The following is a 12,959-nucleotide window of genomic DNA, read 5'->3' as shown; positions in this document are numbered from 1 at the left end:
CAATCTGTAGTCTATCAGTTGTCCACCTAGTGCTGTCAAAAGTTTGAATCCAGCCCATGTGTACTCTGTTGATTGACATGTTGTTGAAAGCTTATAGACTTATTGTACATAATTGTCTTGTTATGTAAGATGGCTTGTTCATACAGTGTCTAAAGTGGACTATCCAAATAAAGTGGTAACAGGGCTTGATCTGGGAATCATTTCTATAAAGGAAGCCATCAATCTGAAAATGCTTTTACCCTTAACCAAGAATGTACACTGGGTTTTTGGGTCAAGACAATGTGTAGGCCTCAGATATCAGAATCACCAGTAAGAATGTGACTACGTGAATATGACTTTTTTCTTGTACATAAGAGATATAATTCATAATGTAAAACCTGACAATAAGGTTTTTTCTTTTTAATAATGTGGAACACAGGAAATTTCTGGAGATCATATTAGGTGTAGATTCACACTAACAAAAATGTACTGACTATAACTGAGACTCTCAGATGGTGACTCCTGTGGGTCAGAAGTTTATAGTGACAAGTAAAGGTTTTGTTATTGCCAGGAATATTTGGGTTTTAACTTTAATAAGGTTGTTCATCTTCAGCCTTTCAGTCATTTGCTGGTTCTAGGAAATTAATTGATAATTATTCGGAACTTTTAATGTTTTTTTTTTCAATATTTTATACTGAATATGAGTTTTATTTGATACATGAAGTAATTCCTAGAGCCGCTGCTGATCCTCTGGTCCCTGATGTCCAATATCAGTACAGTATAATATCACAGTATTAATCACTGATGTGTAAACTATGATTTGTACAGACTTTATCTCTACTCACCCCATGTTATCTAAACTCAGCTAGACAGAGAAATGTAGAAGAGTATAGCTTAATCTACACTCAGATGGACTGCTGGTTTGAGTATTTCAGAAGCTGCTGATCTCCTCCTGGGGTTTTCACACACAACAGTCTCTAGAGTTTACACAGAATGGTGCAGAAAACAAAAAACACTGAGTGAGTGAGCGACAGTTCTGTGGGTGGAAACAAACGCCTTGTTGATAAGAGAGGGTCAGAGATCAGAAAATGGCCAGATTGAGCAGTTTGATCTGCCAGGAAGGATATAGTAACTCATATAATCACTCTTTACAACCGTGGTGAGCAGAAAAGCATCTCAGCAACAGCAGAACAACACACTGGGTTCCACTCCTGCAGCCAAGAACAGGGATCTTAGAGTCAACAACAAGTTCTTATTCAAGTGGCCGGGGAGTGTGTGTTTAAAAAATTAAAAATCAGAAAATTCTGAAGAGGTAAAGAATGAAAGTAGAAGTATATTAATGAAAAGTAGCCACTTTTTCAGAATCGGTTTAGCGATAATAACCAACCTAATGAGCTCATGTTTTGTTGACACTTATAGATTTTATAGAAATTATACGATTTAATTTATTACATGTAGCACAGTTGCCGTTATACAACATCCAATTACTACACAAAATGTTCAGGCATAAATTGATATAGTACGTTTTCTGCAATGGCGCTGAATACATCCATCCATCATCTGTAGCGTTTATCCGTCGGGGGCATGGGGGAAGCCGGAGCCAATCCCAGAGGACTTCAGGTGAGAGGCGGGGTTCACCTGGGCGGGTTGCTAATCTATCACAGGGCTACACAGAGATGAACTACCATCACACACACCACTGGGGGATTTAGAGAAGCCAGTTGACTGAATCCAGAGGGAGGAACCCACGCAGGCACGAGGAGAACATGCAAACTCCACGCAGAAAGACTCCAGTCAGCCATGAGGTTCGAACCCAGAACCTTGTCGCTGTGTTGCGATACTGATAACCACTGCACCACCATGTCTAAGGTTTAGAAATAAAAATGGGCTACAAAGTGGTATTTAAGCCGTGATTCTGACATAAACAAAGTGGATTCGTCAAATTAATACATTTACAGTAATTGGCAGCTTTCAGATCTGTTTCATAAGCAACAAAAATGACAACAGGATCCACTGGGAACTATCAGCAATGCTTTTATAATTTAAATTAAAAAATACTCAGTAAAATTCTGACTGAAAGGCTAAATGTGTTTTGCTCACTGCTGACTTGTACAGACTGAATTCATGACTTGACTTATGACTCAGCTGTAGATGTTTTACTGCAGAAAACCACTAGAGGGAGCAAGACTGAGCTCCACTGTAGCATGAGGTTCGACAGCGTGATCGTTCTCCAGTCTTACAAGCACAACTCTGGGCTTCTTTTGTCACTCTGGATACAAACTAATTTATTCATGAAACTTTCTCAGGAGGAAAAACTGGAAGCCTGGTAAAGAAAATCCAGTCTGTAGGAAAAACAATTGATTTCCTACAGTTCACTCTAGAGTTTGTGTAAATGTGTGTTTGAGGAGAGTCACGAATGTGACGCTTGAATGATGGTCTTCAGATCGTTTAACTGTCGATAAGTTTCTGCGGTTTTATAAACAGATTACAGTCATGTTTAAATCGTTTATTTATTTCAATTACACACTGATTTACTGAACGCTTTTTGAAACCTTGAAGTCATTTCATATTAATGATCAGAAAGAAAGCATTTCCAAAAAAATACATAATATAACACAAAGAAGAATCACCATTCAATGAGGACAAAAGTAATGGCACCCTATAAAAGGAGGAAGCGTTAGCGTGTATCCATGGTAACTGACATGCTGCAGTGGCTGAGCTGCTTTACTGGAGGGAAGTTTTACTTCTGTTTGGCCATGAAAACATTTACACACAATTTTACTCAACAAGGTCATGGGTGATCATCGGTGAAATTTTATTTTGGTTTATTATAAAACATTCAATTCCCTTTTTTTTACATTCACACACACACACACACACACACACACACACACACACACACACACACACACACACACACACACAGAGAGAGAGAGAGAGAGAGAGAGAGAGAGAGAGAGAGTTTGTTATTCAGTGGGCTCTTTGTGGGTTAAATTATTCAGAAAAAGTGGTGTGTGTGTGTGTGTGTGTGTGTGTGTGTGTGTGTGTGTGTGTGTGTACACAGTAGAGTCATTATTCTGGGCAGGACTGAGGATCACTGACTACAGGTGTGTCTTGTCTAAGTGTGTGTGTCTGAGAAAGAGAGGGTGTATGTGTGCGTGTGTGTGTGCATGAGAGAGAGAGAGAGAGAGAGAGAGAGAGAGAGAGAGAGTATCTACCTGTTTCAGAGAGAGAGAGTATCTACCTGTTTCAGAGAGAGAGAGTATCTACCTGTTTCAGAGAGAGAGAGTATCTACCTGTTTCAGAGAGAGAGAGAGAGAGAGAGAGAGAGAGAGAGAGAGAGCTGGGAAAAGCAGGTCAGTGCTGTGCTTCTGTTCTTCTCAGCTGATTTGTGTTTGAAAGTGAGCTCTAAGATTCATTTTAAATAAAACTGCTTGCTCCATGGTGTGTGTGTGTGTGTGTGTGTGTGTGTGTGTGTGTGTGTGTGTGTGTGTGTGTGTGTGTGTGTGTGCGCTCGTACAGTGAACACACTGTATCCCAATCTGTGACTGACGGAATCTCTGCAGTTGAAATGTTTTCATAATTTGAGATGTTTAAATTTAATGGATGGGGGGGGACCTGCTTTAATCTCATAACATCACTGCGTTTAAACACAGAACGTTTTACAGAAACACAGAAAGTTTATATTGTTTGTTTTTTCAATTATTCTATTTTTATTTTTATTTATTGCATTGCCTGTTTGCACCGTGGGTCAGAGAGGACTGAAATTTTATCTGTACTGTATGTCGAGCATGTATAGCATATTTGACAATAAAGTTGACTTGACTTGAAACGTGTAGAAATCATTTAAAGGAATGACACACAGACTTTCCAACAGTTTGTTCCAAACACTCACATGGTATCACTATGAAGTGTTCTGGCAGGATTTTCTCAGAGCTGTTCCAACATGTCTACACACACACACACACACACACACACACACACACACACACACACACACACACTAGGAAAACGTGGGAAACAGCCTGTAGTCTCATGTGACCTCATGTAAGAGCAGATTCAGAATCAGAATTAGAATCGATTTAAGGACGTACTTGGCAATAAACTCGATTGTGATTCACAGAGAGAGAGAGAGAGAGAGAGAGAGAGAGAGCTGGGAAAAGCAGGTCAGTGCTGTGCTTCTGTTCTTCTCAGCTGATTTGTGTTTGAAAGTGAGCTCTAAGATTCATTTTAAATAAAACTGCTTGCTCCATGGTGTGTGTGTGTGTGTGTGTTGTGTTGAACACACTGTAGCCCAACCTGTGACTGTACAGAATCTCTCCAGCTGAAGGTTTTTCAAAATTTGAGATGAGTAAATTTATTGGATGTGATGAGTGAGAGAGAGAGAGAGAGAGAGAGAGAGAGAGAGAGAGAGAGAGAGTTTACACTGATGATGAGAAGCTTTCTCAGTATAAAAAGTAAGTGTGTGTGTGTGTGTGTGTGTGTGTGTGTGTGTGTGTGTGTGTGTGTGTGTGTGTGTGTGTGTAACAGGGCAATGCTCAGTGAATGGTTTTGGTGGGATCATTTATGGTTGCCTGGCAACGTCACATGGGCGGATCTGCAGGATAAAGAAGGCCGGGTTTACGCTCACGTTTCTCATCTGTATCTGACTTTACCCATCATTGCACTGCTACTGGGCCTCAGAGTCCTGTACGAGAGGTAGACACACACACACACACACACACACACACACACACACACACACACACACACACACACACACACACATGATCTCTGAACAATTTGTTTATCTAACTGTCTGAGTGTGTGGATTTGCATGTGTGGGTGTAAGGGTAAAGAAAGGTGTGTGTGTGTGTGTGTGTACAATGAAAATCTCTTCTAATTGCTTCATGCTCCTGTCAGACTCATTGCTCCGCCCATCGCTACAGCCCTTGGAGTAAAAGAAAAAGTCCGCCTGAAAGCCTCAAATAATCCCACACTGGAAGTATACTATAACAAACACTCTAAACATCCATCACAGGTAAACACACACAATACAATGTGCTCAAAAATCTTGTACACAGCCACTCAATATTCACGTTGCAGGGTCAAATCCAGCTGATTTACATTTAGCCACACCCACAAAACTCCAGATTATAAGTAATCAGTGAAAGAGCATCACCTAAAACCAATGTGTGCTAAATCTTCCAATAATGCAGCTCAGCCACTGCAGCATGTTGTTCACCACAGACACCTGTTCTTCCTTTGCTAGGGTGCCATTACTTTTGTCCTCGTTGAATGGCTTGGAGGCTTATTCATCTGAATTTATGGATTTGTTTTGGAATCGTGTTCTTTCAGGTCATTAACATGAAGCAACCCATAAATGGTCGTGTAACCCGTTTCTAAACTCACAGAAACTCATCAGTGATTTGAAGACAATCAGTCGAGGTTCACGAGCGAGTTGAGTCTCCTTACACACGAATTTACACAAACTCAGGAACGAAACGCAGGATATGAACACTTTTCCAAAAAACTGGATCTTCATGAACATGATATTTCCTGTGAAATTTTCGTCTCAAACAATTCGACAAAATAAAATTGCTCTCAAAAGGGTGACGTTCAACAAACGGCAAAATTTTATGGAATTAAATGTGAAGAAATTCTAATACTACATTATTGACATGTCTGGTGTGAAAACAACTGAATCTGAGAAAACACACCCAGAGGGCAATATGGAGGCGGATCAGTGGGCGGGGTTTCCATTGAAGCTTTGTGCACAAGAGAAGTGGGTTTTTTTATTCGATTGTGAATGATCTGTGTTTACATTGAGTGATGTTACGTAATTAAAACTGGGTTTTCTCTTTTTATAATATTCAAAACACAAAATGACAAAACGACAAAACACGAAACACAAAACACGCCATGTTTTTGAAAGACTCTTCATGTCACATGATTTAAATAGGAAAAAATGTGTTTCAAGTTTGTGAAATATCGCTTTACCAAATTGTCTGAAAAACCACCTCGTGTGAGCGTATAAACATTTTTGCGATCTTTAATGCTTCCATTACTCATTTTTAGTTCATGATTTCAAACTGCGCATTAATCAGGTGAATTCAAACACAACTTGTGATGCTTTGGAGTTGTTTTGCAGCTTGACTTCATCTTTAATTCTGTTTCAGCCCCAGACCTGGTTACCTCCACCAGGAGGTTACAGTGTAACTGTGTGTGTGTGTGTGTGTGTGTGTGTGTGTGTGTGTGTGTGTGTGTGTGTGTGTGTGTGTGTGTGTGTGTGTGTAGTTTGAGGTTAGTGGGCTCAGTAAGAAGTTGAGCTGCTCAGAGCATGAGGTTGAACGTTGGTTTCGGAGACGGAGAAATCAGGACAGACCTGGAGTATTGAAGAAGTTTCGAGAAGCCAGGTACGTAAATCAGCGGCCATTTTCTGTGTAAAATGATCATACGACAGTTTAACATCAAAACTTTATGAACCGTAGAGCAGTTTCATGGATCAGTAGCTGAGTTTTCACTGCAGTTTTGCACTAAATAAAAGTGATATTTTAAAAATTTCAACAGTGAATGTTCTGTGTTTCCACTGAGTGATGTTATGGGATTAAAGCTGGTTTTCTCCTCTTGCAATCTCTCTTCCTCTCTCTCTCTCCCTCTCTCTCTCTTCTCTCTCTCTCTCTCTCTCTCTCTCTCTCTCTCACTGTCTCTCTTCCTCTCCCTCTCTCTCTCATCCTCTCTCTCTTGTCCTCTCTCTCTCCCTCTCTCTTTCTCTCCCTCTCTCTCTCTCGCTCTTTCTCTCTCTCTCTCCCTCTCTCCCTCTCTTTCTCTCTCTCTCTTCAAAAAGGTAGTTTCCATTTGCTCTTCATGTCATGTGATGTGCTGTAAATGAGAAAAATGTGTTTCCATTTCAATTTTGTGAAATATTTCTTTATTGATTCGTCTGAAAAACCATCTCGTGAGCATAAAATATATATTTGCAATATTTGAGGGTTTTTTTTTTCAAAATTCACATTAGTTGTTGTTTTAGTTTTCAGTTTGAAATTGTGCATTAAGCAGGTTAATGGAACCCTGACTTGTAATACTTGTAATTGTAATATGCAAATATTGTATATAGATTTTTTGAGGAGTTTTGTGAATCTTCTTCCACAAATTCAGCCATGAAACTTTAACTCAACTGGAATCACCACTGAAGTCATACACCTGTCTCCGCCCTCTCAGCTGACTAGCCTCGTACACCTGTTTCTGCCCTCAGACCCATAGAATCATCATCATCTTTTCTTCACCCCTCAAAATATTACCCTAGTCGTATATTTCAGTCAGAGCTCTCAGATTGTGGATATTAAATGCATAATTAAAGATCCATCCATCCATCTATCCATCCATTATCTGTAGCCGCTTATCCTGTTCTACAGGGTCGCAGGCGAGCTGGATCCTATCCCAGCTGACTACGGGCGAAAGGCGGGGTTCACCCTGGACAAGTCGCCAGGTCATCACAGGGCTGACACATAGACACAGACAACCATTCACACTCACATTCACACCTACGCTCAATTTAGAGTCACCAGTTAACCTAACCTGCATGTCTTTGGACTGTGGGGGAAACCGGAGCACCCGGAGGAAACCCACGCGGACACGGGGAGAACATGCAAACTCCACACAGAAAGGCCCTCGCCGGCCACGGGGCTCGAACCCAGACCTTCTTGCTGTGAGGCAACAGCACTAACCACTACACCACCGTGCCGCCCCATCATTAAAGATACTTGTGTTAAATTTTAATCCATAATCCAGAAAAGTGTTTTAATAAAATTCAGACTCAGAGCTGTAATCTGAGAACTTGTGAAGTTTCTTATTATGAGCTGATCGTTTATCATTCACAAAATGATGATAATCATCATCATTCATAATGATGAGACATCATTTACTTGTACATTAGCAAAACTTTACTGATCAGTAAGATGTCAGTGTTGAACACTCCTGATATTTATATGAGCGTGAGATGTTTCTGTGCAGCTGGAGGTTCGTGTTTTATCTCTGCGCTTTCCTTGGAGGTCTCGTGGCTTTACATGATGTGAGTGTTTTGAGATTTCAAGAAAATTTTGTGGGAATTGAAGACATGTTACTGGAAGAACATTAGAATGGCCTTGAATTATCATGTGTGTGTGTGTGTGTGTGTGTGTGTGTGTGTGTGTGTGTGTGTGTGTGTGTGTGCATGAGCAAGCGAGTATGTGACATGCCCTGAGGATAATAAGTAATTTATTTCCCTAAGTCTCTTTAACATGCATGGACAAGCCTTTTTACACACACACACACACACACACACACACACACACACACACACACACACACACACACACACACAGGTAACTAACCCACACATAAACATGTAAAGGTTTTAAAGCTTATTTCTTATTCGAATAAATTTGCCACTTCTTTTTTTACAGAAGCCGTGGTTTTATGATTTGCATGAGGTGTGGGCTGGATTTCCCAAACAGGTAACAGAAATGCAGCTACGATCTCTTTTTAAAAAGTAAAAGCCATAAAGCCGTGTTACAGAGAACAGCAGATCATCAGTAGCTCTGTAGGGAATTGTTCAAATCCAGATTAAAAATCAAAACTTAAATCTCAAAGTTACTTCAGTCGTTGCTCGAGGGGAAGGTTCCGTGTGAAAGTGTAAAACAGTGTTTCCCAACCAGAGACGGCTTCAGGTCCAACCCTGAGAGGAACCTGAGTGCCCCAAGGCTTGGCTAGAATAAACAATAAATTTATGGTTAACCTGTTATGTAAATTAGTGTGTGTGTGTGTGTGTGTGTGTGTGTGTGTGTGTGTGTGTGTGTGTGTGTGTGTGTGTGTGTTTACAGACACTGCTGGACTCTCAATACTGGTATTATATGATTGAGATGAGTTTTTACAGCTCCCTGTTAGTCAGTGTGGCTGTGGATGTCAAACGTAAGGTCAGAGTTCATTCTAAAGCCACCTCTCTCTCTCTCTCTCTCTCTCTCACACACACACAGCTGTATACAATGACTGTATCTGTAACCTACACCGTTAGAAGAAAAGGGTCTAGAGCCCTTAACCATTCTGTGGGTTTACCTCTGAGTAAACTTTTAAAGATTTTTACAACAGAATGTTCCCTTATCTGAAAGGGTTCCAAACTAGAACCTTGTAGAGGAGCTAAGAAGCACTTACAGCACGAAGAACCTTTTGAAAAACTCTTCATATTAATTAAAATTATTTTCTAAGTGTGCATAAAACTTTAATAACTTTAATATCTTCCTCATTATTATTTTGGTACTTTATAGAGCATGGGTGCGCAAATTATCTATCTATCTGACAGGACACCTTATATATAAGGACATCTTGTTAAATTTTTCCATTATTTATAATCCTCCTTGTATTTTATTGACCATCAGTTAACTATAAGAAATTAATAATAAATTATTATTATAATATCTATAATACAATAATCTGGCTATCTCTTTACAGACACTGACATTCAAATAATAATAATAATAATAATAATAATAATAATAATAATAATAATTGCATTGAACCTCCTTGTAGTTTCCTGGTTTGTGTGATTAAACTCAGATTGATTGTAAATTTCTGAGCACATAAAGACGTATCTGAGGAGGAGATTAACCCGAGAGAACTCCGTCTGATTTTTATACAAAACTCAAACTGTATTTCTGTTCTTTCGACTCACTGATGCAGTGTGTGAAGTGTTTATAGATGTGTGTATCTGTCCTGTGTGTCTCAGTGTGTGTAGCTGTGCAGTATGTGGTTGTGTAATTATATTCCTTGCATGTGAAAGTGACAGAAGGAGAAAGTGATGTTTATTAATGTTTTTATCTGAATGGATTTATCACGTCTTTGTGTCTGAGGTTGTGCAGGTGATTTTATCTGAACACATCACTGATATCCTATCCAACCTGTTACAGATCAAAGTCTGTGTGTGTGTGTGTGTGTGTGTGTGTGTGTGTGTGTGTGTGTGTGTGTGTGTGTGTGTAGGATTTTAAAGAGCAGTTGATTCATCACTGGGCCACTTTAACACTGCTGTTCTTCTCCTGGTGCGCAAACTACATCCGTATCGGGACGTTGATCATGCTGGTGCACGACGCCGCTGACTTTTTATTGGAGGTAGGAGAACAAAAGAGACGTCACGGATAGCAGAGTATTCCAGTCCTGATTCCATGCTTTAATGTTCTTCATGTTTCATTTGGAATCTTGGACAAAAAGGTGAAAGTTCATATCCAGCTCAAAGTCCACCAATAAACCACGCAGCATTACGTCTGTTCTGATCTCAGTAACGTACCGTATGTTAGATGAGTCCATCACTGCTGTGTCACTATTAAAAAGAATGCTTCTGGAAAGGGTTCAATGCCAGAGAAGAACCTATTTTTGTCTTCCTAGAAAACCTTTTGGTTGATGGATCTTCTCCGCTGAATGTTCCACATAAATGTGACCTTCATGTAGAAGTTCCTTAGAGAGAGTTTCTTCTGTCGTCTCTCTAAAGAAGCTCTACAGAAGAGTGTATGTGGCCCAGATGAAGGTGGAATTTGTGAGACAGCACTGTGCCACCATAAGCAGATAAATCATATGATCACCGTTGAGTGCAAAAGTTTGTCCACCCATAAAACAAAATCAGGAAATGGAATGAGATAACTGTTGTCTGAAAACTAAAAAAAAAAACCTCAGAAAGGTTCCATAAAGGTTCTACAGTTTTGTACAAAGGTCTTAAGTCCAAGCCAAGAACATCTGTGAAGTTAAAAGTGAAGTTGTTTGTGTAAAAAAAACCCTGGTCTTTCTCCCTCTGTGAGTTGGGGAAGATGTTTAACTACGCAGGATGGACATGGACTTGTAACACCATCTTCATTTTCTTCACGATGGTCTTCATGGTCACCAGGCTGGTCATCTTCCCATTTTGGTGAGAAATAAGAAATGATTAAATCAGAATAAAGGTGAATTTGGTGCTGTGTGCTAAAGTGGGCCGTGTTGCAGGTTGATCCACTGTGCGTGCATTTATCCTCTGGAACAGTTTCAGCCATTTTTTGGATATTATTTCTTGAACAGCCTGCTGGTGATCCTGCTGCTGCTGCACATGTTCTGGGCGTCGCTCATCATGCGCATGGTTTACAAACTCATGTTTGCTGAAGTAAGTGTGTCCAGAAATGCATGTATTTGGGAAATGGCATGATAGAATAAAGGAATAAATGAATTTGTTTCTTTCTTTACAGATGAAAGGTGATGAAAGAAGTGATGAGGAAGAGGAGGAGGGTCCTGAGGAGACTGAAGCACAAAACCTCAAGCATACACATAACGGATTATCTCACAGTCACTGAACAAAACCGGACGCTTGGACTGCGAGGACATATGAGGACGTCGATTTAGCTTTATGTCCATATTGGGTGCAAAAACCTTTTGCAAAATGACTCAGGACATTCAGAGGCATTAATTTTAGACATATATTCTTTGGAAAAGGTTTAAACTCAGAAAAGGGTTAAAGACTCTTCTCTTTGGAGTGGATCTGCATCATGTGGATTTGTGTGTGACTGGCCGTTATGTGATGGTGAAATTTTAATAAACTATTAAGTAATAAATTATTTAGAATCATGTATAATCAGGTATCATGTAGTGCAGTCATTTTAAAAAAGCATGAATAAATAAATAACTAAATAAATGTAAAAAACAAACAAAATAAATTCCTGAATAAATAAGTGCGTTTCAGTGTTTCAGCTCCTCACTGGGACACACTGCTTTAGAGACTTTCCTTTTTATTATTAAGATTTTTCTACATTTTAACCTTCATATATAGTCTTGAACTAAATAATCTTAAATGTTTATTACTTTATAATGAATTAGTTATTAGGGATTAATTAGGAAATGATTCATTATTTCCTTATAATTAGTTTATTTCCAGAACCTTAAATTAACTACTAAAGTCATTACAATAATAAATAGTCAGTGGTGACACTTTGCGTTGAAGTTCCCTCATTTTTTTTTTCTGGTCTAAAGGTTAGAGAAGCAGCTTTAGGACTAAAAGGTTGCCAGTTTGATTCCCTAGACCTTTGAGTAAGGCACCACAACCCCCCACCTCCTCCCCAGGCTGCTCTGGTGTTGTACATCGCTCTGGATAAGAGCGCCTGATAAATACCATTAATGTCATGCAATGTAATTATAATATCCTCTATTCCAGCATCTCAAATCAAAGCAATGCTCGTGTATCCAGACATTAGCAAAGAAAGCAGGCTAACTTCATGAAACTGTCTATGTGACCAAAATTAGAGAATTTGACCTCAATATGGGGCGGCACGGTGGTGTAGTGGTTAGCGCTGTCGCCTCACAGCAAGAAGGTCCGGGTTCGAGCCCCGTGGCTGGCGAGGGCCTTTCTGTGCGGAGTTTGCATGTTCTCCCCGTGTCCGCGTGGGTTTCCTCCGGGTGCTCCGGTTTCCCCCACAGTCCAAAGACATGCAGGTTAGGTTAACTGGTGACTCTAAATTGAGCGTAGGTGTGAATGTGAGTGTGAATGGTTGTCTGTGTCTATGTGTCAGCCCTGTGATGACCTGGCGACTTGTCCAGGGTGTACCCCGCCTCTCATGCAAAGCCAGCTGGGATAGGATCCAGCCCACCTGCAACCCTGTAGAACAGGATAAGCGGCTACAGAAAATTAATGGATGGATGGACCTCAATATGGTTTTTTGAATCAGACAGAGTTCACTGTCGAGGGAGTTAAAGGAGACACCTCGGATTAATGTTTGAATATTTGGATGAAATATTTTACTGGGAAACGTGTGAAGGTCTAAATAAACATATAAGGAGTAAAGAGAAAGTTTCTTTTCTTGGAAATATAATTCAGAAAGAGGGCAAATATTCAATAATACTCCAGTAAAGTATAAATACGTCAGAAGAATACTTAACTATAAAAACAAAGTAGTACTCGAGTATTTCACACTTCTGTCTCTCGCTGATGTTTAAAGTATTTTTAGATTCCTCACTTCTCA

The 12,959-nt window shown here is 39.8% G+C and overlaps 1 protein-coding gene across 8 annotated transcripts; it reads left to right on the top strand.

The window, feature by feature from the left end:
- The first annotated feature begins 3,134 nt into the window (after positions 1-3,134).
- On the top strand, positions 3,135-11,675 carry cers3b (ceramide synthase 3b). 8 transcript variants are annotated; one of them, XM_060923139.1, is made up of 12 exons: positions 3,216-3,268; positions 3,305-3,335; positions 4,510-4,677; positions 4,882-4,999; positions 6,256-6,374; positions 7,972-8,029; positions 8,403-8,453; positions 8,820-8,912; positions 9,970-10,098; positions 10,779-10,885; positions 10,960-11,113; positions 11,196-11,675. In XM_060923139.1, exons 3-12 carry the CDS (start codon positions 4,514-4,516, stop codon positions 11,298-11,300), a joined length of 1,098 nt encoding a protein of 365 aa, XP_060779122.1. In that variant the 5' UTR covers positions 3,216-3,268; positions 3,305-3,335; positions 4,510-4,513; the 3' UTR covers positions 11,301-11,675. The 8 variants fall into 8 exon arrangements, with proteins under 8 accessions (XP_060779126.1, XP_060779127.1, XP_060779122.1 ...); XM_060923144.1 differs by having other exon boundaries at positions 3,158-3,335; XM_060923138.1 differs by lacking the exons at positions 3,216-3,268; positions 3,305-3,335 and adding an exon at positions 3,342-4,145.
- Positions 11,676-12,959: the final 1,284 nt, after the last annotated feature.

Source organism: Neoarius graeffei, chromosome 6 (genome assembly GCF_027579695.1).
Source record: "Neoarius graeffei isolate fNeoGra1 chromosome 6, fNeoGra1.pri, whole genome shotgun sequence".
Classification (NCBI taxonomy): Eukaryota; Metazoa; Chordata; class Actinopteri; order Siluriformes; family Ariidae; genus Neoarius; species Neoarius graeffei.
Note: the sequence above shows the minus strand (reverse complement) of the source record. Positions and strands in the feature narration are given on the sequence as shown.

Bases quoted from the DNA above. Each gene is read 5' to 3' on its own strand.
- cers3b (XM_060923134.1), top strand. From the start codon at position 4,349: ATGAGTGAGAGAGAGAGAGAGAGAGAGAGAGAGAGAGAGAGAGAGAGA. The intron at 8,454-8,819 runs GTAACAGAAATG...GTGTGTTTACAG, and splicing joins GGGCTGGATTTCCCAAACAG to ACACTGCTGGACTCTCAATA. The intron at 10,886-10,959 runs GTGAGAAATAAG...GCCGTGTTGCAG, and splicing joins CTGGTCATCTTCCCATTTTG to GTTGATCCACTGTGCGTGCA.